Genomic DNA, 24,951 nt, shown 5'->3' on the forward strand with positions numbered 1-24,951 from the left:
GACTTCATAAAAATTAAAGAGGTAAATTACATGTGCAAGCACATTGTATAAACCATAAAGCATGATAAAATTGTGAGCTGTTTTTAATTCTGTTAACCAAAGAGTGCATCCCTAAGGCGTGCCGTATATACTTAAAACACATAAATGTATCTAATTGTAGGTCATGTATTTTTATATTTATGCTAGACTTCACAAATGAAAAATTGTTATGCTTTTATTTAAATTCATCTATCCAGGAGTTCTCATCGTGGCTCAGTGATTAACGAACCCAACTAGCATCCATGAGGACTCCGGTTCAATCCCTGGCCTCGCTCAGTGGGTTAAGGATCTGGTGTTGCCGTGAGCTATGGTATAGGTTGCAGACAAGGCTCAGATCTGGTGTGGCTGTGACTGTGGCAAAGGCCAGTGGCTATAGCTCCATTTCAGCCCCTAGCCTAGGAACCTCCTTATGCTGTGAGTGCAGCCCTAAAAAGGCAAAAGACAAGAAATAAATAAATAAATAAATAAATTCACCTATCCAGCTTGCACTTGGAATTCTAAAACTCAATATCTCTAAATGTACCTAAGAAGAAAATTACTTTAAAACTTAGAAATTCTAGAAACTTAGAAATTGTAGCAAATGGAAGATGGTATCAGGAGTTTAAGACGGTGATTGCCCAAATTATGGGAAGCATTCGCATTTCCAAGCAAAATGTCTCTCCTAGAATTCAGTGATGTACAATGACAGGATGGTGAGCTTTGTGATTTGTCTCTGCCACATGTTTGTATGGTCTGGTATGCAGTAGGACCACTGTCCTCACAGGGACTCACCCACCAATTAGGATAGAAAATGTTCTTGACACAACTCATTTCCATTTTATCTCGAGGCCACCTGGTTTAGTGAAATGGCCATCCTGAAACTATTTCATTGACCACAAGCCAGTCAAACATTCTGCTGGCAAGTATTAAACATGTCATGATAGCTGTAGAGGATGCCATGCCTCAGCTTTGGGAATCTGATTAAAGAAAGAATGCTCAAATAAGAAAAAAATAAGTTTATGGATAAAACATGTCTCAAACTCATTACCCCAGAACAGACACTTTATTGCCTTATTTGTGTGAAAAACAAGTGAATTTAAAGAGGACTAAATGGTATCCTTTCTGTTGATTGGAATTTTTTCCCCTACAGTTGAACTTCAGAAAGGCACAAGTATGAGAAAGTGAAATATATACATGTATTTCAAACTACTTTTTCCTTTTTTAATGAAATAAGTACATTTTTAAAAAGTGTTAGGAGTTGCTGCTGTGGTGCAGTGGGTTAAGAATCCAACTGCAGGAGTTCCCATTGTGGCACAGCGGAAACAAATCTGACTAGGAACCATGAGGTTGTGGATTTGATCCCTGGCCTCACTCAGTGGGTTAAGTTTCTGGCATTGCCATGAGCTGTGGTGTAGGTTGTAGACGTGGCTCGGATCCCCAGCTGCTGTGGCATAGGCCAGCAGCTGTAGCTCGGATTGGACCCCTAGCCTGGGAACCTCCATATTTTGAGGGTATGGCCCTAAAAAGCAAAAAAAAAAAGAAAAAAAAGAAAAAGAAGAAGAATCCGACTGTAGCGGCTTGGGTCTCTGAAAAGGCACAGGTTCAATCCTTGGCCCAGGGCATTGGGTTAAGGATCCAGCACTGCTGCCCCTGCAGCTTGAATTCAGTTCCTGGCCTGGGAACTTCCATGCGCCCTGGAGCCACCAAAAAAAAAATTGTTATTATGATGACAAAATAGATTATTTTCTTTCTTTCTTTCTTTTCTTTTTTTTTTTTTTTTTGTCTTTTTAGGGCCGCACCCTTAGCATATGGAGGTTCCCAGGCTAGGGGTCCAGTTGGAGCAATAGCTGCCAGCCTATGCCACAGCCACAGCAATGTTGGATCCTAGCCAAGACTGTGACCTACACCACGGCAGACGGCAATGCCAGATTCTTAACCCACTGAGTGAGGCCAGGAATCAAACCGATGTCCTCATGGATGCCAATGGGGTTCGTTAGACAGGAACTCCATTTTTTTGTCTTCTTTTTTTTTTTTTTTTAGATTATTTTCCTTAGAATATTAGGCGGCTCTTTGGTGATGCTATCTTTTTTTTTTCTTTTTTTCTTTTTTTTATGGTCTTGAAATATCTTCTCTTATCCCTCATACTTTAAAGAGGATTGTTCTTTAGAAAAGAGAAATGAGTATGAGAAACCTAGTGCTAGTTTCAGCTGGAAAGGTTTCAAAGTTCGGCTAATGTTTAATGGTGTACTTTGATAATACTATCCAGTTACAGAATAGCACTCTCTTGATAGTAAGGACTCAGTCTAGTATGCAGGGACACCTTCTAAAAAGAGCAAAGAAACAAAATGTTCTTTGTATAAAATGCACTTTGACCCATAAACTGAAAATAGTAGACAGAATTAATAGCAACATGAAATTTTCCAGTAAAACTTGTTTGAAGGTTACTTTGGGGAGAAGTGGCTTATAGTAGTAGATCTGAGTGACTGAGCTATTTGGTGAAAAACAAAACTAAATTTATAATTGAGTAATTAATATTTTCTACTAAAATAGGGAAGATTAGAAGGAAGTGGCCAGAGACAGGACAATAATGAAGAATCATAAATTAAAGGAAGGATTGGAAAATCAGAAAAAGTTTAATAGAAAGAAACAAGAGCTGCAGAAATTTACATTTACAATCTTCGGTTTGTTGGATGTTCACTTGAAAATGGGTTAAAGAAAAATTATTAAGAAAAGTAGTCTTCCCAAAATCATAGAATTTCTTTCTGGGCGTTCCCGTCATAGCGCAGTGGTTAACAAATCCGACTAGGAACCATGAGGTTGCGGGTTCAATCCCTGGCCTTGCCCAGTGGGTTAAGGATCTGGCGTTGCCATGAGCTGTGGTGTAGGTCGCAGATAAGGCTCAGATCCACGTTGTTGTGGCTGTGGCTGAGGCCGGCAGCTGTAGCTCCGATTAGACCCCTACCCTGGGAACCTCCATATGCCGCAGGACAAGGCCCTACAAAAGGCAAAAAGACCAAAAAAAAAAAAAAAATTGCTTTCTTTTTAGGAGAAAAAGTGAGTGTATGAAATTTGTAAACATGTCTTTTGTGGGGAAGGGAAGGAAGGGGACAGATGATTTTAAAGGAGAGAGCTTGTGCCCTCTCACTCTCACTCTTGCTCATTCATATTGAGAATCAGAAATTAATCTTTTTCAAACTATTCAAAAGGATATTCAAGATTCCTATGACTATTAGACACATGATCTTTAAAAAGAAGCAACAGGAGTTCCCCTCATGGTGCAGCGGAAACGAATCCAACTAGGAACCATAAGATTGAGGGTTCAATCCCTGGCCTCACTCAGTGGTTAAGGATCCAGCGTTGCTTTGAGCTGTAGTGTAGGCCAGCAGCTACAGATCAATTAGACCTCTAGCCTGGGAACCTCCATATGTCCCAGTTGTGGCACTAAAAAGCAAAAAAAAAATAAATAAATAATAAATCTGTTTAAAAAAATAAATAAAAAATAAAAAGAAACAATAGATTAGCAGTATGCTAAGTGCAGTGCTTCCCAACCAGAGGGATTTATCCCCCGGGGGACATTGGGTGATATCTACAGACATTTCTTCTTATGTTGTCTTGATATGGGACATGCTACCAGCATCTAGTGGGTAGGCCAGAGATGCAGCTGTACATCATACAATGCACAAGACAGCCTCTCAAAACCAAGAATTATGCAGCTTGTTGTCAATAGTGCTGAGGTTGAGAAATCCTAGTGCAGTGGAAATAACATGGCTCTGGAATCCGACAGAAGTGGTTCTGAATCCCAGCTCTAATTCTTATTAGTTATGTGACCTTGAGGATATATATAATGATATCTCAAAAATATGTAAATATATTTTGGCTGAATGAATATATTAATTTCAAGTCTCAATGTCTTCATGTATAAAATGGTAGTGATAACACCTATCTCATGAATGAATAGAATGAATAAGAGAATGAGATCATTTGTAGGATTAGAGATAAAGATTATAAAGCACACCCAACATAGTGCCTGGTACGTGTGAATGTTCAGGAAATAGTAAATAAATTGATGGCGATAGTCATAAATAAAATTATGCCAGAGGATACTTCTGCTTTGCCTGCAAGCTTGTCTTCCACCAATCTGGTTACCTGAGTTCTGTTTCCCAACCCAAATCAGGTTACACGACAGATCCATGAGCATGAGCAGGAGAACGAGTTGCGGGAACAGATGTCAGGTTATAAGCGGATGCGGCGCCAGCACCAGAAGCAGCTGATCGCCCTGGAGAACAAGCTGAAGGCTGAGATGGACGAGCACCGCCTCAAGCTACAGAAGGAGGTGGAGACGCATGCCAACAACTCGTCCATCGAGCTGGAGAAGCTGGCCAAGAAGCAAGTGGCTATCATAGAAAAGGAGGTCAGTGTGTGCACCCACGCCCTCATGCCCTGGCCAAGCCAGGCCTCTTGCAGTCAGCAGCATCCCATGAGCAGGAGGCAGGAGTGATGTGCTTTTTGGTGATAGAGGAACAGTTTTGCTTTGGGTGGGGTGGTGAGGAGGTCCAGGTTTTTATGGGGCTACGTAAAATTGTCATTATAAGTTAAAATAGCAACTGAAAGTATTTATTGCATTCTTGTCTATTCAAATATATTCTGAACATCAGCCCATGATCAGGGAGTCTGGTACAAATAAAAAGAAACAAGATGCTTCTATTCCTTTGGAAACTTGCACCATTCAGATCTATTAGTGTGCCTGCCTCACACATGGTTATCATCAAAAGAAAACTGTTCTACAATTAATCCCTTTTAGTGGTGATAATCCCAGCCTACAGTTGATTGGACTGGGGATGGGCATGTGACCAGTGGCAACAAATAACTGATCTGGCTATTGCTTGGCTCTTCTAGGAAACATGTCTCTTCCCCATCCAGGTTCTGAACTAACTATGAGAACAGACATGAGGATATTGCAAATAGAGAGTCAAAAATACTTTATTACTGGAGGTCCCGTCGTGGCACAGTGGAAACAAATATGACTAGGAACCATGAGGTTGCGAGTTCAATCCCTGGCCCTCGCTCAGTGGGTTAAGGATCCAGCATTGCTGTGAGCTGTGGTGTAGGTCACAGACATTGCTCGGATCTGGCATTGCTGTGGCTGTGGTGTAGGCCAGCAGCTGTAGCTCCCATTAGACCCCTAGTCTGGGAACCTCCATGTGCCATGGGTGCGGCCCTAAAAAGACAAAACAAAACAAAACAAACAAACAAACAAAGAAAACTTTATTACTGATAAATGTTAGAAGTGATTTATATCTGAAGGGAAACTGGCCTAATAATACTGAACAAAATTAAACAGACTTGCCTACCCAGACACTGGCAAGTGTTAAACCAGTCACCTTCCCCACCCTCTACCCCACAGATTTACATAGTTTGGAAAAGCAGGGGTGAATTTGTGCTCCCTGGGGAATGACTGGGGACAGAGAGCCAGGGGTGGTTGTGTGCTCACATGCGCTCTCACGCTCCTGCTCTCCCTCTCTCTCTCTTTCTCCCCCTCCCCCCGCCTCCCTCCCTGGAAGGAAACATCAGAATTGTAGAAGCATTCCCCCAAACAGCCATCAATCTATGAGGCAGTCTGGTTTGAAAACCTGTGCCCAAACAGGGATGATGTTGATTAAATAAACCAGTCAGAGTCTTTTTTGGGACTTTTATTTGGTAAATATGTGGAAAGAATTGTTCGTAACAGAAAAGTTGTTGATAATAGAAGCTAAATATGAAAAGATACATAGAACCATGAAGCACAATACCCTCTCTGTTCCCTAAGTATCTCATCTTACATAGGTGCTTCCTCTAGATGGTTCCCTGAAGCTTCAATTTTGCTGCTTTCAGGAGCCAGTATTGATTGGGTTATCTTCTATTTGATCTGTGTTCTGTCCATTTAGGAGCCCCCCAAATGTCCTGATACCCGACTGTTGTGGGCTATAGTAGATGCCTAAGAAAACAAAACGTCATTAACTTTGCATATTATACTAAAGATAACCCAACTGAGAAATCTGATCATTGCAATAATTAGTTAGTTAAATTCTTGGGGAAAAAAACCGGCCAGTCATGGTTATTTATCCATTTTTATAAATTTAGCTCTTGGACCACTAATAATATGATAAAAAATCTTTTATTATAATCCTTAGTTCACCTTTGATCCCATGTATTTTTTATGTGTGCTTAATAAAACATGTTTATGGTTTGCCTTCATATTTTTCCAATAATTTAGAATATATGCTTCAGTGGTAAAATTTTCTTTTTTTTTTAAGCTACAAGAGAATCAAAACAGGTATTTCCTTATCTTATTTTTTATTAAATATTTGTTTAAAAATTGTGCTATTCATCACTTTGGGGCTCTTTTGATGCACTGGCGAATAGAGACAGCTGAATTCCATGTGAGGAACAGTTCATCCTAGATCATATTTGTTATTTTATCAGGCAAAGGTAGCTGCAGCAGATGAGAAGAAGTTCCAGCAACAGATCTTGGCCCAGCAGAAGAAAGACTTGACAACTTTCTTAGAAAGTCAGAAGAAGCAGTATAAGATTTGTAAGGAAAAAATAAAAGAGGTAAGAGTACTAATATTTTCTAGTCATCAAGTTGCTATTACCATGGTTGGAACTTAAAATCAGTTCATCTTACGTTGTGAACAATAGTGTAATCCACTGATTCTCAAACTTTCCAGTAGAATCATCTGAAGGAGTTGTTAAAGTAGATTGCTAACCCACTCCTAGATTTTCTGATTCATTGGGTCTGGGGTGAAGTTTGAAATGTACGTTTTGAATAAGTTCCCACGGGATGCTGATGTGCTGGTCCAGGCAACAGACTCTGAACCATTGGTCAGCTCTAAATCATTCTTGCCTGCTGCTGGTTTATTCTCCACACCTCAGCCAGTGATCTTTTCAAACTGTGTCTCATCGTATCACCTTATGATTTTACTATTCACTGGCTTCCCATTGCTCTTAGATCAAAATACTAGAAGTCCTTGTATGGTCAGCTACCAGCCTTCCCTCCAGTCTCACATGACACCAGTGTCCCACCCCGTGCCTATCCCACCCCTAACTGCGCTGTTTCTGCCACAGTGGTCACCTTTTGGTTTCCCAAATGCAAAAAGCTGTGCCCTTCTCCAAGGTCTTTGCTTGTAGTCTTTTTCTTCCACCAGGGTGCTTTCCCCACCCCAGTCCCAGTCCCTCCTCAACCTCCTGTAAGACTAAAGATTGTCTGCTAGTACCAAAACTTAAATTTCACTTCCCCAGGGAAGTCTTTCCTGACAACCTTGACCGAGACAGGTACCTCTGGTATTTTTACACTAATTTTCAATTTTAATTTTTTTTGGGTGATTATTTGAGCTATTTTACCCTATTAGCCAGTAAGCAATAAGAGCAAAGACTATGTCTTTTTTTTTTCCATGACTATATCTCTGTGTCTAGTACATATGAATATTTGATAAATGAGTGATGGATTCTTGAATGTTTGGTTGAAGATCTCTAGTGGACTTAGGGAGTTCCCCCGAGGAATTACATCTTGATCTGAAAGCTCAGATTTCTTCAGTTCTTCTTTTACCATTACTTAGAGGTGACTTGCCTGCAGTTCCATAGACTTTCCTTCTCATAAGACAGGATTTCTTATTTGTAGACTGCTCATATATTAAGTTTTAATAAAATTTAGATAGGATCTTGTTTTAGTATATGAAATCATTCATTCGAACTCATATTCTAAGTTAACAATATGGGACTTAGCAAGGTTCCTCTCCATTTCTTTTTTATTAGGAAGTGAAAGTAAATACATTGGGGTGAGCCTCAGGATCTTGTGCCCTGCCCAGATGAGTCACTGGTAATTTCTTAGAGCGATAGAAATTTGTATTTGATCCACACTGTCAAAGTGGCAAGACTCTCTGATGACCCTGTAAGGTCTAGAAAACCAAGCTGCAGAAGGAAATAGCCCAACCAAAAAGGTTCACTTGCTCTCCATTTAGTTATTGTTTAAGTCTAATTATTATTTCATAATAAGAAGATGTTGCTGGATCACAGAGATAACCTTGGTTTTTAAATTAGAAATTTTGGACTTTCCTCAACTGCAAAAAGATTCTTATTTCTAACTCCTTGTGTCCACTCCTGTTCTGGAGACCACACTTAATCGCTGCAGCCACCATTTTGAGGGTTGTACTCTAAGGTATTGGGAGATTTGCCTGGACTCCACCTTTAGAAGGTTTTCCCACAGAACAGCTTTGGAGAGTCCCCACTCACTCCTCAGGCATGGGGCTGTTTTTGGTTCACCACATTCAGCTTTATGAGTGCAAGATACCACCTAAATGTGCAAGTCCTTCACCGTGCTTATGAAGAAAAACAAGCCTAAACCCAATTTAAGATAGCCTCAATAAACCTTTCTCTGCGAAGTTAGTGAACAGATAGGCAGGAGCCATTAGAAGCCTTCCAGTAACAAAATCAGTGCTACTCCTTACAAAGTAAAAAGCTTAGTTCGGACTACTGAAAGTGGCATGTATATTTAGGTATTGGTGTACTTAAAGGTATTGTCCTTGGGATGACAAAACCATCTCTATTATCCCCACTGTGGATAGGTTTCAGGAGTGGGGGTAATACAGGATGATGGATGGTCCAGAAATCATTTATTTTTGATTTTAGAGTGAATTTTATGATCATATTTGAATTTGGGGGTGCAGTATAGTGGTTAATGTCAAACCTAGTAGTGATGTCATGTAGTCTCATCAAGAGATGAGTCCACCAGCCTTCCTGTTGTGATCCCAGCTCACTCCATGCTGGAAACAGCTCTTGCATTTGTTGATTCCAGTATTTCATTTGAGGCTTCACTGGAACAGGAAAGTTGAAAGTTGACTTACAAAGACTTCTTGGATAAGTGCAAAAACAATCTAAATAGTGTATGTGTCCGTATCATAAAACATTATATAAAATAGGTATTAGCAATTAAAGGAGATTTCAGCTGAGTAGTTAACCAAATAGTATAGGTCCAGCCTTTAAGTATGAACAACGGTTGCCCTGTGCTTTTTCAAAAGTTGTCTTCTTACTTTCCCTGTAGACTAACATCTTTTTCACTGTTCTGATTTACTGCCTTCTACCCTTTACCCACATGATCTGGAACAATTATGAATTCAATCCTTTTGAAAATATAGGTGGGGGAGTTCCCATTGTGGCTCAACAGGTTAAGGGCCTGACTAATATCCATGAGGATATGGGTTTGATCCCTGGCCGCACTCAGTGAGTTAAGGATCTGCCATTGCCATGGGTTGTGGTGTAGATACAGATGAGGCTTGGATCCAGCATTGCTGTGGCTGTGGCATAGGCTGGCAGCTGCAGCTCCAATTAAACCCGTAGCCCAGGAACTTCCATATACTGCAGGTGCAGCCCTAAAAATGAAAAAGAAGAAGAAGAAAGGCTGTATTTTATTTTAAAAAAAGAAAAAGAAAGAAAGAAAAGGAAATATAGGTGGCTTATTTACCCTCTAATAAGAAATAAAGAATGCTTTTTCCTGAAATTCATACTGGTGACATTTGCAGCGTTACCTCCCGTCAGTGAAATCTGCCTACTTCTCTCAGTCTTGTCACTACCTTTGTCTAAGCTACGATCATCTCTCGCCTGGACCTTTGCAATAGCTTCCTTGCTGTCTCCATGGACACGCTCTTGCTTTCTTCATTCTGTTCTCCACAGCCAGTCATCTTTTCAAAATGCATCTCATTATGACACCCCCACATGTATAAAATCCATTTCTCCTGTGCTAACCAGTGTCTTTAACTTGTACTGGAAGGCTTCTAATGGCTCCTGCCTACCTGTTCAGCCTCATCTCACATCACACGGCACCCCCTACCCTGGCCTTCTCTCAGTTCCTTGAATGTACCATGTTTCAGTTAACTCACCCTAAAGGTTTTACACATGTGGTTTCTTCTGCCCAGAGTATTCTTTCCTCTCCTTTCTCACTGGTTAAACTCCTACAGATTTTTCAAATTTCAGCTTAGTTGTTACCAAGTTCAAATATTGTTTATTAACCCTCCTTTAACCAAGTGCTTCCACTTCACAGTAGTTAACTTCAGTAATCTTCAGTTCATATCAATTGTTCTTTAATTTTTGTCTCTATACCGTAAAGCCCCATGATGGCAGATACCATGCTTGTTTGCTCACAGTTGTATCCTTGGCCTTGCACAGTACCTCTTGCATGATAGGAACTCAATAAGTGTGTGTTGATTGGGTGTACTCATTAATTTTGAGCACGAGAACCCAAAGACATGAAAACTAAGAAGTCTTTCAATACTCAGTCGATAAAGAAAGGGGGAAGTGAGGGGAGTGTGTGTGCCACACCAAGCCTTTCTGAACTTACAAAATAATAATGCTTTCAAAATAATTTAATCTACCATAGCAATAAGCTTTCATAGTTCCTCTTGCCTGATGACACTCATGTTTTTTTTTGGTTTTTGTTTCTCTCTGTTTTTGTGAAGGAGATGAATGAGGACCATAGCACACCCAAGAAAGAAAAGCAGGAGCGGATATCCAAGCATAAAGAGAACTTGCAGCACACACAGGCCGAAGAGGAAGCCCACCTTCTCACTCAGCAGAGACTGTACTACGACAAAAACTGTCGTTTCTTCAAGCGGAAAATAATGATCAAGCGGCATGAGGTGGAGCAGCAGAACATTCGGGAGGTATTTGCTATGTTCATAACTCTTGTCATTGACTTATGAGACAGTAAGGTTTGTGAGGATCCTGACCATGTCTGTTTTGTCCATTCCTATATCCTTCACCTTGTAGGCTTCAGCCATGCCTGACACAAAGTAGATGTGCAAAACTGCCAGAGAACTAATTTACCACTGATAAGAGAAAGCCCATTTACAGAGCAAGGAATCAACTTGTTCCAAATAAATGTAACAGAATTTTCTTGAACACCTATTATATATTACAAGCCATATCATGTAGTGGAGAATCAAAAATAAGTAGGATAGGAGTTCCTGTCGTGGCGCAGTGGTTAACGAATCCGACTAGGAACCATGAGGTTGCGGGTTCGGTCCCTGCCCTGGCTCAGTGGGTTAGTGATCCGGCGTTGCCGTGAGCTGTGGTGTAGTTTGCAGACGCAGCTCGGATCCCGCGTTGCTGTGGCCCTGGCGTAGGCCGGTGGCTACAGCTCCGATTGGACCCCTAGCCTGGGACCTCCATATGCCGCAGGAATGGCCCAAGAAATACCAAAAAGACAAAAAAAAAAAAGGTAAGAAAGAGAATTTTTGCTGTTAGCCTATTTGTCAAAGACTTGCATTTTTGTAATTCTACATGAAACACTTAAATAACAGACTGGTGCTCTACAGTTAATTCATTCAGTCATCCAGCACTTAGAGAGTCCCTTCTTTCTGCCAGACACTGTGCTAGAGATGCTAGGACAACTGAGAAGTGATCCTCCCTGATTTCAAGTAGCCCCAAGTCTAAGAGGAGAAAAAGACATGTAGCAGACTAATTGCAATGTAATATGTTAGGTAGAGTAATAGACATAAATAAACTATCGTGGGCATGTAGTCATGAAAGGGCTTGGAGGATTCCGTGGTTGAGGGGATTTGGGGGTTCTGGGTCTGTGGAGTGGAGTGTCAGAACAAGAGTAGTTGGGAGCAGAATGAAGAGTCTTGATTCTTAAAGCAAGACTTTTTTTTTTAATGGCTGCACCCACAGCATATGCAAATTCCTAGGCCAGGAACTGAATCCTAGCCACAGCTGTGACCTATACCACAGCTGTGGCAACACGAGATCCTTTTACCAGCTGTGTCTTAGCGGGGACTCCAAAGCAAGAGTTTTAGATTTCAGCCTGAAGGCAGTTGCATGGGCACAGAGGATTCTAAGCAGGAATGACAATTAGAGTTTTCTTTGTTTTGAAGAGTTAATACCTCAATGTGAAGGCAGGCTAGAGTAGTTAGAAACAGAGTACAATGACATCAGCTAGGATGCCCTTTCTCTAGTTCCACCTGGAACAGGTAGTGGCAATAGAGATTAGATCTGAGTGACATTTCTGAAGCAGAACTGACAGTAATTCAAACCAAATGCTGTGAGAATTTCAGAAGAAGGAAGAGTCAAAAATGAATTCAGGAGTTCCCATCATAGTGCAGTGGTTAACGAATCCGACTAGGAACCATGAGGTTGCAGGTTTGATCCCTGGCCTTGCTCAGTGGGTTAAGGATCCAGCGTTGCCGTGAGCTGTGGTGTAGGTCATAGATGCGGCTTGGATCCCAAGTTGCTGTGGCTCTGGCGTAGGCCGGTGGCTACAACTCTGATTTGACCCCTAGCCTGGGAACCTCCATATGCCGTGGGAGCGGCCCTAGAAAAAGCAAAAAGACAAAAAAAAAAAAAAAGTTAAAACAACAAATTAAAAAAAAAGTGAATTCAGAGTTTCTAATTTGGGGAATTGGATGAATATGATGTTATTCACTGAGATGAGGAATACAGAATGTGATTCAGTTTCAGATACAAAGTTCAGTAGGAAACCATTATGACCTGGGTAATCCTAAAAGCTCTCAAATGAGGTAGCACGTTAATGAAAATATCAAAGTTTGATTAAACAAAAAAATCCAGTGTTAGCCTGCATGAGGGAAACAAGCACTCAAGGCACATTTAATGGGAGTGTGAATTGGTGTAAGTTTTTTGGAGAGTGGTATTCAAATGGGAGGGGAAAAGGGTGGAGCACACTCGAATTTTTTGAACACATATAACATGGGCCACACTCAGGTTCTTTATCTGTGTTATCTCATCTTACTGGAAAAGGGAGAAGTGGCAGAATATTTTTGAGCCAGGCACTGAGTGATGTGGCTAAAATTCTGCTTTAAAAGATTAGCCCAGTTTGATGGTGAGGCACAGATTGACTACAGTGTGTATTGTCTGTGGAGGCAATACTGCCTGGGGGGGGTGTTCTTCTGGGGGAGGGACTTAGATATTGCAACGGCTTGTTGCCCACAGAACATAAGAAGATGTACAATATACATGTGGTATTAACATTGCAGTGGTGAGGATAATCTGAGAAGGGGGAAGTCTAAAGACGCTCCTGAGGAGTTACCTGGTGGCCTAGCAATTAAGAATCCGGCATTGGGGGAGTTCCGTTGTGGCACAGTGGTTAATGAATCTGACTAGGAACCATGAGGTTGCGGGTTCTATCCCTGGCCTTGCTCAGTGGGTTAAAGATCCGGCGTTGCCGTGAGCTGTGGTGTAGGTCGCAGATGCGGCTCGGATCCTGCGTTGCTGTGGCTCTGGCGTAGGCCGGCAGCTACAGCTCCGATTAGACCCCTAGCCTGGGAACCTCCATATGCCGTGGAAGCGGCCCAAGAAATGGCAAAAAGACCAAAAAAAAAAAAAAAAAAAAAAAAGAATCCAGCATTGTTCCTGCTGTGACTTGGGTTTGATCCTTATCCCGGGAATTTCACATGTTCCAAGTACAGCCAAAACAAATTTTTTTTTTTTAATAAAAATGAAATGGTTCCTGATGGGGACAGTAATGGAAAGGGGGAAAAAGGCTGAGAAACATTGAATTAGAGGGAAGAAACTAAAAGCAAAGAGATCAGGTAGTAGGAAATTAGAGTATAGGCAAAGATAGCAGTGATAGCTGGCAAAAGAGATGAGTTTGAAACATTTCAGTTTAAAATAAGCAAGACTTGGCATGCATAGGATATGAGAGAAAAGATGAGGCTAGAAGCAAAGTTATTTCTAAGGTTTAAGACTTGGGGAAATGGGAGATCTTGTCAAGGCTCAGCGGAAACAAATCCGACTAGGAACCATGAGGTTGTGAGTTTGATCCCTGGCCTCGCTCAGTGGGTTAAGGATCCGTTGTTGCCATGAGCTGTGGTATAGGTCATAGACGCGGCTTGCATCTGGCGTTGCTGCATAGGCCGGCAGCTGTAGCTCCGAGTAGACCCTAGCCTGGGAACCTCCATATGCCTTGAGTGTGGCCCTGAAAAGACAAAAGACAAAAAAAAAAAAAAAAGACTTGGGGAAATGTATGTAGATTTGGGCCCAAACAAAGAAGCTTAGAGAGAGGTATTGGTTAAGAAACTGATTAAATTCAGTACTACACATGTTGGTTTGTTAGAAGGCAAAAAATTCCAAATTTGAAAGTCCAGTAACCAGTTGGAAACAAGGTATTTGGGATTCTTTTCATCTGGCAATTATTATTTTTATTCTAGTATCATATATTTAGAAGAAGTCTGAGGCTAAGGGGACAATTAATGCCAATAAAAGCTATGGAATTATTTCCCAAAATTATAAACTATATTCATGACTTCATTAGTATCTGATTCTAACCAATTGAATGAAGACTAACTATACAAGGGTATATTTCTTAAGAGTCTAGATTTTCCTTTATTTAGTCTTATTCCAGAGCTGCCTTCTTGAAAATGTTCAAAGTTTTTTCCTTCTATTTACAAAAGTAATAAAAGAACATCGGAGTTCCCATTGTGGCACAGTGGTTAACAAATCCGACTAGGAACCTCGAGGTTGCTGGTTCAATCCCTGGCCTTGCTCAGTGGGTTAAGGATCTGGTGTTGCCGTGAGCTATGGTGTGGGTCACAGATGCGACTTGGATCCCGAATTGCTGTGGCTCTGGCGTAGGCCAGTGGCTATAGCTCCAATTAGACCCCTAGCCTGGGAACCTCCATATGCCGCAGGAGTGGCTCAAGAAAAGGCAAAAAGACAAAAACAAAAACAAAAAAAAAATTGAAAAGGGCACATATAGCAAAACCCTGAATAGTGAAAGTGCTTGATAATCTCATCCCACCCATTTCCTACTCTGAGGCAGTCACATTAATTTGGAAGATTTTTTCATGTATGTGTTTATATATATACAGCTTATATATTATATATAACATTAACTTTACAAAAATAAGACTACATTAGTATCAGTGGGTTTGTTTTATTTGCAAGCAATAGAAACAAACTCTGGCTGACTGAGTATGGAAAGGAATTTATTGGAAGGACATAGGGTAGATGACAGAGCTGGAGACCCAAGCTGGGAAAACAACTTCTGTGACCTAGAGCTAATGGACATTCCTCCAGGTACTGCCATTTGTATGTACCTCCTCCAGCCATGTTTCATCTTTGTATCATTTGTGCTTAAGATTCAAATTCCTAGGAGGGATAGAACTTGTTTGGATAATGTGCTTATTTGCTTATTCAGTAGTCTCTCTGATTCCAGATAGGGTGGAGTAACCTTCTCAAGCAAAAAGAGGAGCCTATTAACAAAAGCAGGGGAGATGGATACTGAACCTACAGAAATGTCCACTCTTCTGTTTTGTAACTCTTTTTTTTTCTTTTCCATTTACCATCTAGGACATACAACTCTGCCTCATTCTTTTTAACCATCGATCGTTTGGGGTTTTTTTTTGTTGGTGGTGGTGGTGGTGGGTTTTGTTTTTGTTTTTGTTTTTGTTTTTGTTTTTTTTTGGTAAAGCTATAGAATAATTTATTTAATAAGGTACTTCTCAGTAGATATTTTGTTGAAGTGGTGCAGTATTACCAACAGTGCTACAGAGAACATCTTTGTACACATCTTTTTATGTGTATGGAAGTATTATGTAGGAGATAGTATTCTCAGAAGTAGAATTTCTGGATCAGGGTGGATACACTTAAATTTTTTTTTTTTTTTAATCTTTTTGTCTATTTGGGGTTGCTCCCATGGCTTAGGGAAGTTCCCAGGCTAGCGATTGGATTGGAGCTTTAGCTGCCAGACTACACCACAGCCACAGCAATGCGGGATCTGAGCTGAGTCTGCGACCTACACCACAGCTAATGGCAATGCCAGACCCCCAGCTCACTGAGCGAGACCAGGGATCGAACCTGGATCCTCAGGGATACTACTTGGATTCATTTCCACTGTGCCACAATGGGAACTCCAACACCAATCCTCTAACCCACTGTGCCCGGCTGATCGAACCGACACCTCTATAGCAATCTGATGTGCAATAGTCAGATTCTTACCCCACTAAGTCACAGCGGGAACTCCTAAAATATTTAATAGATATTGCCAAATTGCCCTCTAAGGATTTATAACTCCCACCTACAAAGATGACCTGTTTCCTCTACTTAGCCCAAAGTGAGTATTAGCCATACTTTTAATTAATGAGAACATTTTAAAGGATCCTCATAGGTTGAGGTGAGCCTCTTTTCCAACCAGTTATGAAACTAAGAACTGAGGAGTTCCTGTCATGGCTCTGTGGTTAATGAATCCGACTAGGAACGATGAGGTTGTAAGTTCGATCCCTGGCCTCACTCAGTGGGTTAAGGATCCAGCATTGCCATGAGCTGTGGTGTAGGTCGCAGACAAGGCTCAGATCCTGTGTTGCTGTGGCGCTGGCATAGGCTGGTTGCTACAGCTCCGATTCGATCCCTAGCCTGGGAACCTCCATATGCCTTGGGTGCGGCCCTGTAAAGACAAAAAAAAAAAAAAAAACTGAAGCTAGGAAAACATTAAATGTCATAGGCTAACAACATCTCCACTTAAAAGTTTGAATTCTAGTTCTTACTCAGTGTCTATGGGCATGGGCACAAAAAATTTGACTGAAGTCAAATCATTTGCTTTTAAAGAAGTCAATAGTGCTTCCACTGAAACTTAAATAGAATGGGAGTTTCCATGTGGCTCAGTGGGTTAAAGATAGATGTTGTCACTGCAATGGCTTGGGATACTGCTGTGCCTCAGGTTCGAACCCTGGCCCAGGAACTTCCACATGCCATGGGCACAGCCAAGGGAAAAAAAAAAGAAATTATATAATCACATGTTAGCCTCTCAATTCCCAAATTCCTTACTATCATATGTAAAAGAGGTAAATTCTGGCAATCTTACTCCTGCATAGAGTTGCATCTAGGATTACACAAGATATATGAAATCACTTTTAAAAATGTAAAGTACATTACACACTATTATGTAGGTACAGCAATGGGCTCATAATAAGCTGAATGTTTCTTCCCATGGTTTAAAATATCATAGGCAGCTTACCAACTTACATCTCAGTAACTCAGATGTATGAGTTACTGTTCTCTTTAAAGGTAAAGAGAACGACTTGAAATTATAACAGAAAAACCATTTCAGTACCATGTGTCTCTCACTTTTTAAATAGTTTATGAAAACTAGGAGTTCCCGTTATGGCGCAGTGGTTAAAGAATCCGACTAGGAACCATGAGGTTGCGGGTTCGGTCCCTGCCCTGGCTCAGTGGGTTAACGATCTGGCGTTGCCGTGAGCTGTGGTGTAGGTTGCAGACGTGGCTGGGATCCCGCATTGCTGTGGCTCTGGCGTAGGCCGGCAGCTACAGCTCCGATTAGACCCCTAGCCTGGGAACCTCCATATGCCGCGGGAGCAGCCCTAGAAATGGCAAAAAGACAAAAAAAAAAAAAAATAGTTTATGAAAACTAGATTTAAATTATTTTATGCCAGATATTCACTGCTGAATACAGAAAAATAATACTGACATGTTTATAAATTCTGAAGCATTTTTTTAAGGTCTGTCTTTTCATCTTCACAAGAATGGTAGTACACGATGGTACTATTATCCTTACTTTATCCCTGAGGAAACTAAAATGTAGATTTAAAATCTTGCCTAATGCCTTTTTTTTTTTTTTTTTTGTGGGTTGTTTTTTTTTTTTTTTGTGGGTTTTTTTTTTTTTTTCGGTCATTTCAGGGTCGCACCTGCGGCATATGGAGGTTCCCAGGCTAGGGGTCTAATAGGAGCTGTAGCTGCCGGCCTACGCCAGAGCCACAGCAATGCCGGATCCGAGCCTTGTCTGCGACCTACACCACAGCCACGGCAACGCCGGATCCTTAATCCACTGAGTGAGGCCATGGTTCCTAGTCGGATTTGTTTCCGCTGCATCACAATGGGAACTCCAAAATCTTGCCCAAAGCCACATAATAATGAGTCAGCAAAAAAGCTGAAACTGACTCACACCCTGAATTATTTCACCATTGCTTCTCAAACTTTAGTATATATCAGAATTATCTGGGTGGCATGTTATTAAGACCAATTGATTCTAACTCAGGTAATTCTGATGCAGGTATTTTGTAGACAGCATCCTGAAGCGTTCTGTTAAACAGAAAGAGAAGCATTTGTTTTCTTCTAAAATTGTTGTTTGCTTTGTGTCTCCCCCTCCCCCTCCTGCCATGAATTTTGGGACTCTGGGCAGCTCCGACTCAGTTCGAACTTCTCTATTTAGGGAAACGTAGGTATAAATGCTCAATATTGGGACTCCTGGTACTCAAAGGTTGAAAAATGACAAGAGTGACCTAGGATCAGAACCTTTACCCATTGAATGGGCTTTCCTTGGCTTTAGTCTCTGAGAGGGCCTCACCAGCCTTTGGTGCCACCTAGGGGCCAGTTAGTGATTTTAAAAGAAGCTATTTGATGGTCCAGGTAAGGAATAAAGGAAAAGAGGCTAGAGGAAGATGTTCTAGAGGTTATCTTTTATTCCTTATAATAAGTGTAAATTGCATTTATACTTTGGATATTTTCCCTGCTAAAAAATTAGCCCATGAGGCAATGTCCTTTTTCACTGCCCCATCTTTAGTGCCTAAAACAATACCTGACACATAGGGCACTGGTGCTCAACAAATGTTTGTTTAATAATGAATGATTAGCAACTTGGCTCCAGGAATAGATAGATGTTGTGCTGTTTAAAGGAATTCTCTTCAAACAGAAGGAAGGCCCAAGTATGCACAATATTCTGAGCCACACCAATATGCAATATTGATATCTCTGTGAAGATGAACTTGCATTTTCTCCCATAGAGGATACCATTGGAGAAGAGAGGCACCCTATTATTCTGTAAAGTTCAGCTAAAGGCTTTCTCCTTTCCATGACCTTCTTTTTTTTTTTTTTCCTCTAGCCTTCTGGGGGTATATTCTATCGTTTGTGGTCTTAATTGGTTCATTTAAACTTTTTGGGTTTTTTTTGCTTTTTTATGGCTGCACCTGTGGCATATGGAAGTTCCCAGGCTAGGGGTCAAATTGGAGCTACAGCTGCTGGCCTACACCACAGCCATAGCAACGCCAGATCCGAGCTGTGTCTGTGATCTACACCACAGCTCATGGCAACGCCAGATCCTTAACCCACTGAGCGAGGCCAGGGATTGAACCCACAACTTCATGGTTTCATTCAGATGAAATGGTTGGTTTCATTTCCGTTGTGCCACAATGGAAACTCCCTTTTTTTTTTTAATGATTTCTATTTTTCCCATTATAGCTGGTTTACAGTGTTCTGTCAATTTTCTACTGTATAGCAAGGTGACCCAGTCACACATACATATATACATTCTTTTTCTCACATCATCATCCTCCATCATAAGTAACTAGATATAGTTCCCAGTGCTATACAGCAGGATCTCATTCTTTGACCTTCTTAACACTCATTTCAAAAATCTTACAGCATAAGATCTTTACCTCTTTTATGTCATTTTTCACTTCAAACCTTGTACCTTTTTTTTTTTTTTTTTTTTTTTTTTTTGCTTTTTGGGGCCACGCCCACAGCATATGGAGGTTCCCAGGCTAGGGGTCTAATCGGAGCTGTAGCTGCTGGCCTACGCCACAGCCACAGCAACGCCAGATCCAAGCCTCATCTGCGACCTATAGCACAGCTCATGGCAAGGCCGGATCCTTAACCCACTGAGTGAGGCCAGGGATTGAACCCACAACCTCATGGTTCCTAGTCGGATTCATTTCCACTGCACCACAACGGGAACTCCCTTGCACTTTTTAAAAATTTTTTACATATAAAACATTTCCCTATATTAATCAAACTTCTTTTGTTTGCATGTTACTGAAGTTTATTTGAGCTGGCTTAAACCAAAACTGAAGAATTGGCTCCAGAAATACAGAAAAGTTTCATAAAACCCAGTGGCAGTAACACAGTTGGATCTACAAGGAGAGCTTAGAACCAGTGAGGAATTTGGACATCAGTTTACTCCCTGTACTTCTTTTGCCTCTCTTTTTCACTCTCCTTGCTCCAAAGCCCAGCTTTCTTTAGTCCTCAGTCCTCATAGCAGTGGGTAGCTACCTCATATGTAGTTTTAATACACTCCTCAGTTCTAGCCACTCATAGAGATTAAATCTCTGAATCCAAATTCCTAGGCGAGAAGATAGATTGATTCAGTCTGCTGTAAGGTCAGAATATACTTCAGTAAATGTCTGTTATAGCCTCCTGTTAGTCTTAGCAAGTTGAGGACTGAGTCATGGCTTAATAAACATTTTTATGTACCCAGAGCACATGGTTCAGATCTTTGATGTAGTGCAGTTCAGGAAATATTCTTGAACTGGTGAATGAAAATTTTCACCCAACCTCCTCCTCCCTCTTTTTTTTTTTTTTTCTAGTTTCCTTTCCTTCCCCCTTTGACAAAAGAGAGAAAGAAAGACATGAGTAAACTAGAAGGAGCAAAATGATTAGATCTAGAAATGACCAAACAGACTGTAATGGAAAAGATGAATGGGGCGAGATCTCATCTGCTTTTTTCCCAGCAAGCCCTGAACTCTGAGATTTTTAAAAACAGACTTGGCCTACTTCTGAAACATGCAAAAACGTGTTTCCCAGAAAACTAGGAACTTTGTGGACATTATCAGTTTAATCCAGTGATTCTCAACTTTGTATTAGATCCATCTGGAAAACTCTTAAAACTGTTGCCATCAGGGAGTTCCCTGGTGGCTCAGTGGATTAAGGATCCAGTGTTGTCCCTGCTGGATAGGTTTGACCCCTGGCCTAGGAATTTCCACATGCTGCAGGTGCAGCAAAACAAACAAACAAAAAACCCAAAAAAGTTTTGACATCTAGGCCCCATTCCAAACAGTTATCAGAATTTCAGGTTATGGGACTCAGGTATCTTACATTTTAAAAGCTTCATTATGTGATTTTCATGCGCAGCCAGCTAGAATTCAGAACCCGTGGCCTAATTGAAGGAACATTTAGACTCATGCATAGTATGACGTAGTTAAAGTTCCCAGTAGCCCTGTGAGGTAAGAAGGGGTCAAGTAGAATTAATCCCATTTTCCAGATGGTGGCTGTGACATTGCCTGCCTTGTGGTGAACTCACAAATAGAACCTCAGTTTCCAGGGATTGTTCTAATCTCATTAAGCCATGCTGCCAAAGGCTAACGGGCTCAAGTTAACTGGGCCCAGTTAAGAGTGCTATGCCTTGCCAACCCTCCCTGAGTTGTGCCTTCCTTCCAGTTCATCTCATTCATCTCTCTCGGTGTATCTTTTGTTCCTGAATGCAGGAACTAAATAAAAAGAGGACCCAGAAGGAGATGGAGCATGCCATGCTGATCCGGCACGATGAGTCCACTCGAGAGCTGGAGTACAGGCAGCTGCACACGTTACAGAAACTCCGCATGGATCTGATCCGGCTACAGCACCAGACTGAACTGGAAAACCAGCTGGAGTACAATAAGAGGCGAGAAAGGGAACTGCACAGAAAGCATGTCATGGAACTTCGGCAACAGCCAAAAAACTTAAAGGTAAAAGGAAATTTCCCTGTTTGTGCTCTGGGACACAGCTAGCCTGGACCAGTGGTTCTTACACCTAGATGACAGGCACCCAGACAGTTTTGTAACATTACAGATTTCAAGGCCCCACATCTACTAAATTAGAATTTCCAAACATGAAGTAGAAGAGTCGGGGTATAACAAACTCCTAAAGAGATGTTGCTGGGTGGCATGATCTCATTTTTCCTTTGTATCCCTTGTGCAATTTTTTTGACCCCTTCCTGACCTTCCCTCTCTAGTTAGGACACTTGAACTGAGATCAGCCCATAGTTCTAATCCCAGGAAATGAAACAGCTACCTGGCAGGAATATAGCAGATAAATTTTATCAGTCATGCCAGTCAGATTATTGGTTGTAGCTACCTTGACTGCTATTGTATTGAGAAAGATTCTAAAGCCACATCGAAGCTTAGCAGGGAAGATAGTGATTTATTAGTGACATCTGTCGGGGGCCTGGGATTTAAGAGTGACATGCCAGGCGTGTATTAGCCCTGCACTAGAGATATGGAACTCCTTTGGCTCTCAGTCCCTCCAGAGAATTATAGCTGGCTGCTAATCAACAAGCTGTATGGATTAAGCCATTGCTATATGTCAAGGGGGTTATTGTCACTGTTGACAGAGATTAAGGCCTACCTCAACCACGCTGGTCATGTTCTTCTCTAGCCAGATCCTAAGCTGTCTAATTAGTGATCCTTGTCATCAAAACTTCTCCATGTGTTCATGAAACGTATGAACCTGATGAAGTGCCTGCTGAACTTAAAATAATACATCCCACCCTGTCCTATGCACATTTGATATTGTAATATGCGGGTAGTGGAAATGGGTTGTGATATAAAGTACAGTTCAGGGAGTTCCCATTGTGGTGCAGCCAAAATGAATCTGACTAGTATCCATGAGGATATGGGTTCAATCCTTGGCCTCGCTCGGTGGGTTGGGGATCCAGCGTTGCCATGAGCTATGATGTAGGTCAGAGACTCAGCTCAAATCCCACATTGCTGTGCCTGTGGTGTAGGCCAGCAGCTATAGCTCCAGTTCAACCCCTAACCTGGGAGCTTCCATATGCCTCAGGTGTGGCCCTTAAAAAGCTAATTAATTAATTAAATAAAATATAGTCCAATGTTCTGCTTTATTGATTTTTTGAAGAAGCAGAGAAGTGAGAAATGGTTTGTACATTGTCATCCCCTTTCTTACTTGGAAATAGGGAAGGACGGTCAAAAAGTTGGGGGGAGAAGGCAACAAACAATAAAAGATACTGAATATTTTGATTAGGAAACCGTTAAAACAATGAGCAAGCTTTTAACAAACTAAGCTTCATAGTATTCCACAATCTTCTTACAGTTGTGATTCCCCTTATAACAGTTCATTTTTAAAAATCTATTTGTAAATTCAAAACGGCTTCTATTCATTTAATATAAAAACCAAAAAGTAGGAGTTCCCATCGTGGCTCAGCAGAAACGAATCCGACTAGGAACCATGAGGTTGCGAGTTCAACCCCTGGCCTCGCTCAGTGAGTTAAGGATCCAGCGTTGCCATGAGCTGTGGTGTAGGTCACAGACATGGCTCGGATCTGGCGTTGCTATGGCTGTGGTGTAGGCCAACAGCTACAGCTCTGATTAGACCCCTAGCCTGGAAACCTCCATATGCCGTGGGTGCAGCCCTCAAAAAATGACAAAAGACAAAATAAAAAATAATAATAATGAATAAATTTTTTAAAAAATTAAAAAACAGAACAAAAATATTGGTCAAGTTTACCCTTGTCTGTGACATATGTGTTATTTTCATTGTTATTGACTGGTAATGTGGGTCACTGCACAAAAGACAGTTGGTCCCAGCACTTATTTTGTATCATGAGATTGAAAGACTTTCTTCATTTACTCATGTGTCTTTATTTTCCTTTTGTCACTTTTTTCTGTACAGGCCATGGAAATGCAAATTAAAAAACAGTTTCAGGACACTTGCAAAGTACAGACCAAACAGTATAAAGCACTCAAGAATCACCAGTTGGAAGTTACTCCAAAGAATGAGCACAAAACAATCTTAAAGACACTGAAAGATGAGCAGACGCGAAAACTTGCCATTTTGGCAGAGCAGTATGAACAGAGTATAAATGAAATGATGGCCTCTCAAGCGGTAAGTGGTTAGGTTTGGTGCCACGGCTTCAAGAGCTTTGGGAATCAAGAAAATTCAAGATCCAGCCTTTTGGTCCCAAGATGATTCTTGCTCACATTTAGGATATTGGTGTTTTTCTGCCCAAAGAACTGAAGGAAATGACGACGCTGAATAAAGCCAAGCCAGTCCGGATACTTGCTGGAGTGTGTCTTATAAGATGGAACTCAAGGAATAATGTGCTAAATCAGACCTGTGGCACATAGGGACTTTGAGGGCAAGATGTGATAGATACCGCATGTAATATCATGCTTTCATTCATCAGAAATTGCACAGCTAATGTCAGGCACAAATGAACATGACACACAGACACATTCACTTGGTAAACTTCTACAAAGCATCTGTGTTCAGCACTCTGCTGGGCTCAGAGATAGAGTGATGAGCTAGAGAGACAACAGTGGTCCCTGTTCCTCACCTTTTTATTAGTCAAGTTAGGAGGTCAGATAATTAAGCAATAAAAATAAAATATAAAAGTGCTTTGAAGTGGGAGTGCCAGGGGCTATGGGAGGAACAGCTAAACTGGTCTAGGGAAGAGTTCCCACAAGAGCCAAGAAGCTTGAAGGAAATTACTGAAATAAACAGGTTCCATGGAAAGGGACCTACCTAGGCAAAGATCTAAAAGATGGAAAGTGTGCATTTAGGGACTGAGAGAGTTTTGGTGTGAGCCCAGAGTTCAGGAAGGAGGGTTGTGGGAGCCCAAAATGGAGAAGTCTTAAAGGTCTTGGTAAGCCAGGTATGGAAGCCTCTCTGGTAATTCAGTGAAGGTTTCACAAGGAGATGAGTCTTAAAAAATAATAGTTCATCAAATAAGTAGAAGTGGAAAAGTTACTCCCGGCAGATAAGCCAGTACACATAAAAACTCAAAGGCCAGAAAGAGGATGGTACGTTTGAGCAAGGATGAGTAGTTGACACAGCAGAACTAAAGTGGGAAGTAGGTGGATGGCCAGGGGTTAAAGCCACCAAAGCCAGGAGTGTGGACAGTATTCTATAAGCAATAGAGAGCTGCTGAAGCATATTTTAAGGCAGAAAAACCAGATTTGTGTTATAGAAAGATACTAGCAGTAATGTGGCAACTATAGGTGAAGAGATCCTTTATGAGGCTATTGTAATAGTTCAGGGTGAGAAAAAAGGCCTGAACTAAGATAGTGCATGCTAATGGAGATGGGGAGGAGGGAGAGAAGGATTCGAGGAATATTTAGACGGTAGAATAGATAGAACTTATGATCCAATTGGAAAGGTAGGTTTGAT

The 24,951-nt window shown here is 41.2% G+C and overlaps 1 protein-coding gene across 4 annotated transcripts in view; it reads left to right on the forward strand.

Moving 5' to 3' along the window:
- TAOK3 (TAO kinase 3) overlaps positions 1-24,951 on the forward strand; it is a 192,219-nt gene that overhangs the window by 158,167 nt on the left and 9,101 nt on the right. For all 4 annotated transcript variants that reach the window (XM_001924400.7, XM_021073054.1, XM_003483429.4 and 1 more), the window contains 5 exons: positions 4,193-4,429; positions 6,481-6,609; positions 10,506-10,709; positions 21,273-21,512; positions 23,455-23,667. In XM_001924400.7, the coding sequence (XP_001924435.2) occupies positions 4,193-4,429; positions 6,481-6,609; positions 10,506-10,709; positions 21,273-21,512; positions 23,455-23,667 (1,023 nt within the window). The remainder of the gene's footprint in view (positions 1-4,192; positions 4,430-6,480; positions 6,610-10,505; positions 10,710-21,272; positions 21,513-23,454; positions 23,668-24,951) is intronic.

The sequence above is a fragment of the Sus scrofa genome, chromosome 14 (genome assembly GCF_000003025.6).
Source record: "Sus scrofa isolate TJ Tabasco breed Duroc chromosome 14, Sscrofa11.1, whole genome shotgun sequence".
NCBI classification, from domain to species: domain Eukaryota; kingdom Metazoa; phylum Chordata; class Mammalia; order Artiodactyla; family Suidae; genus Sus; species Sus scrofa.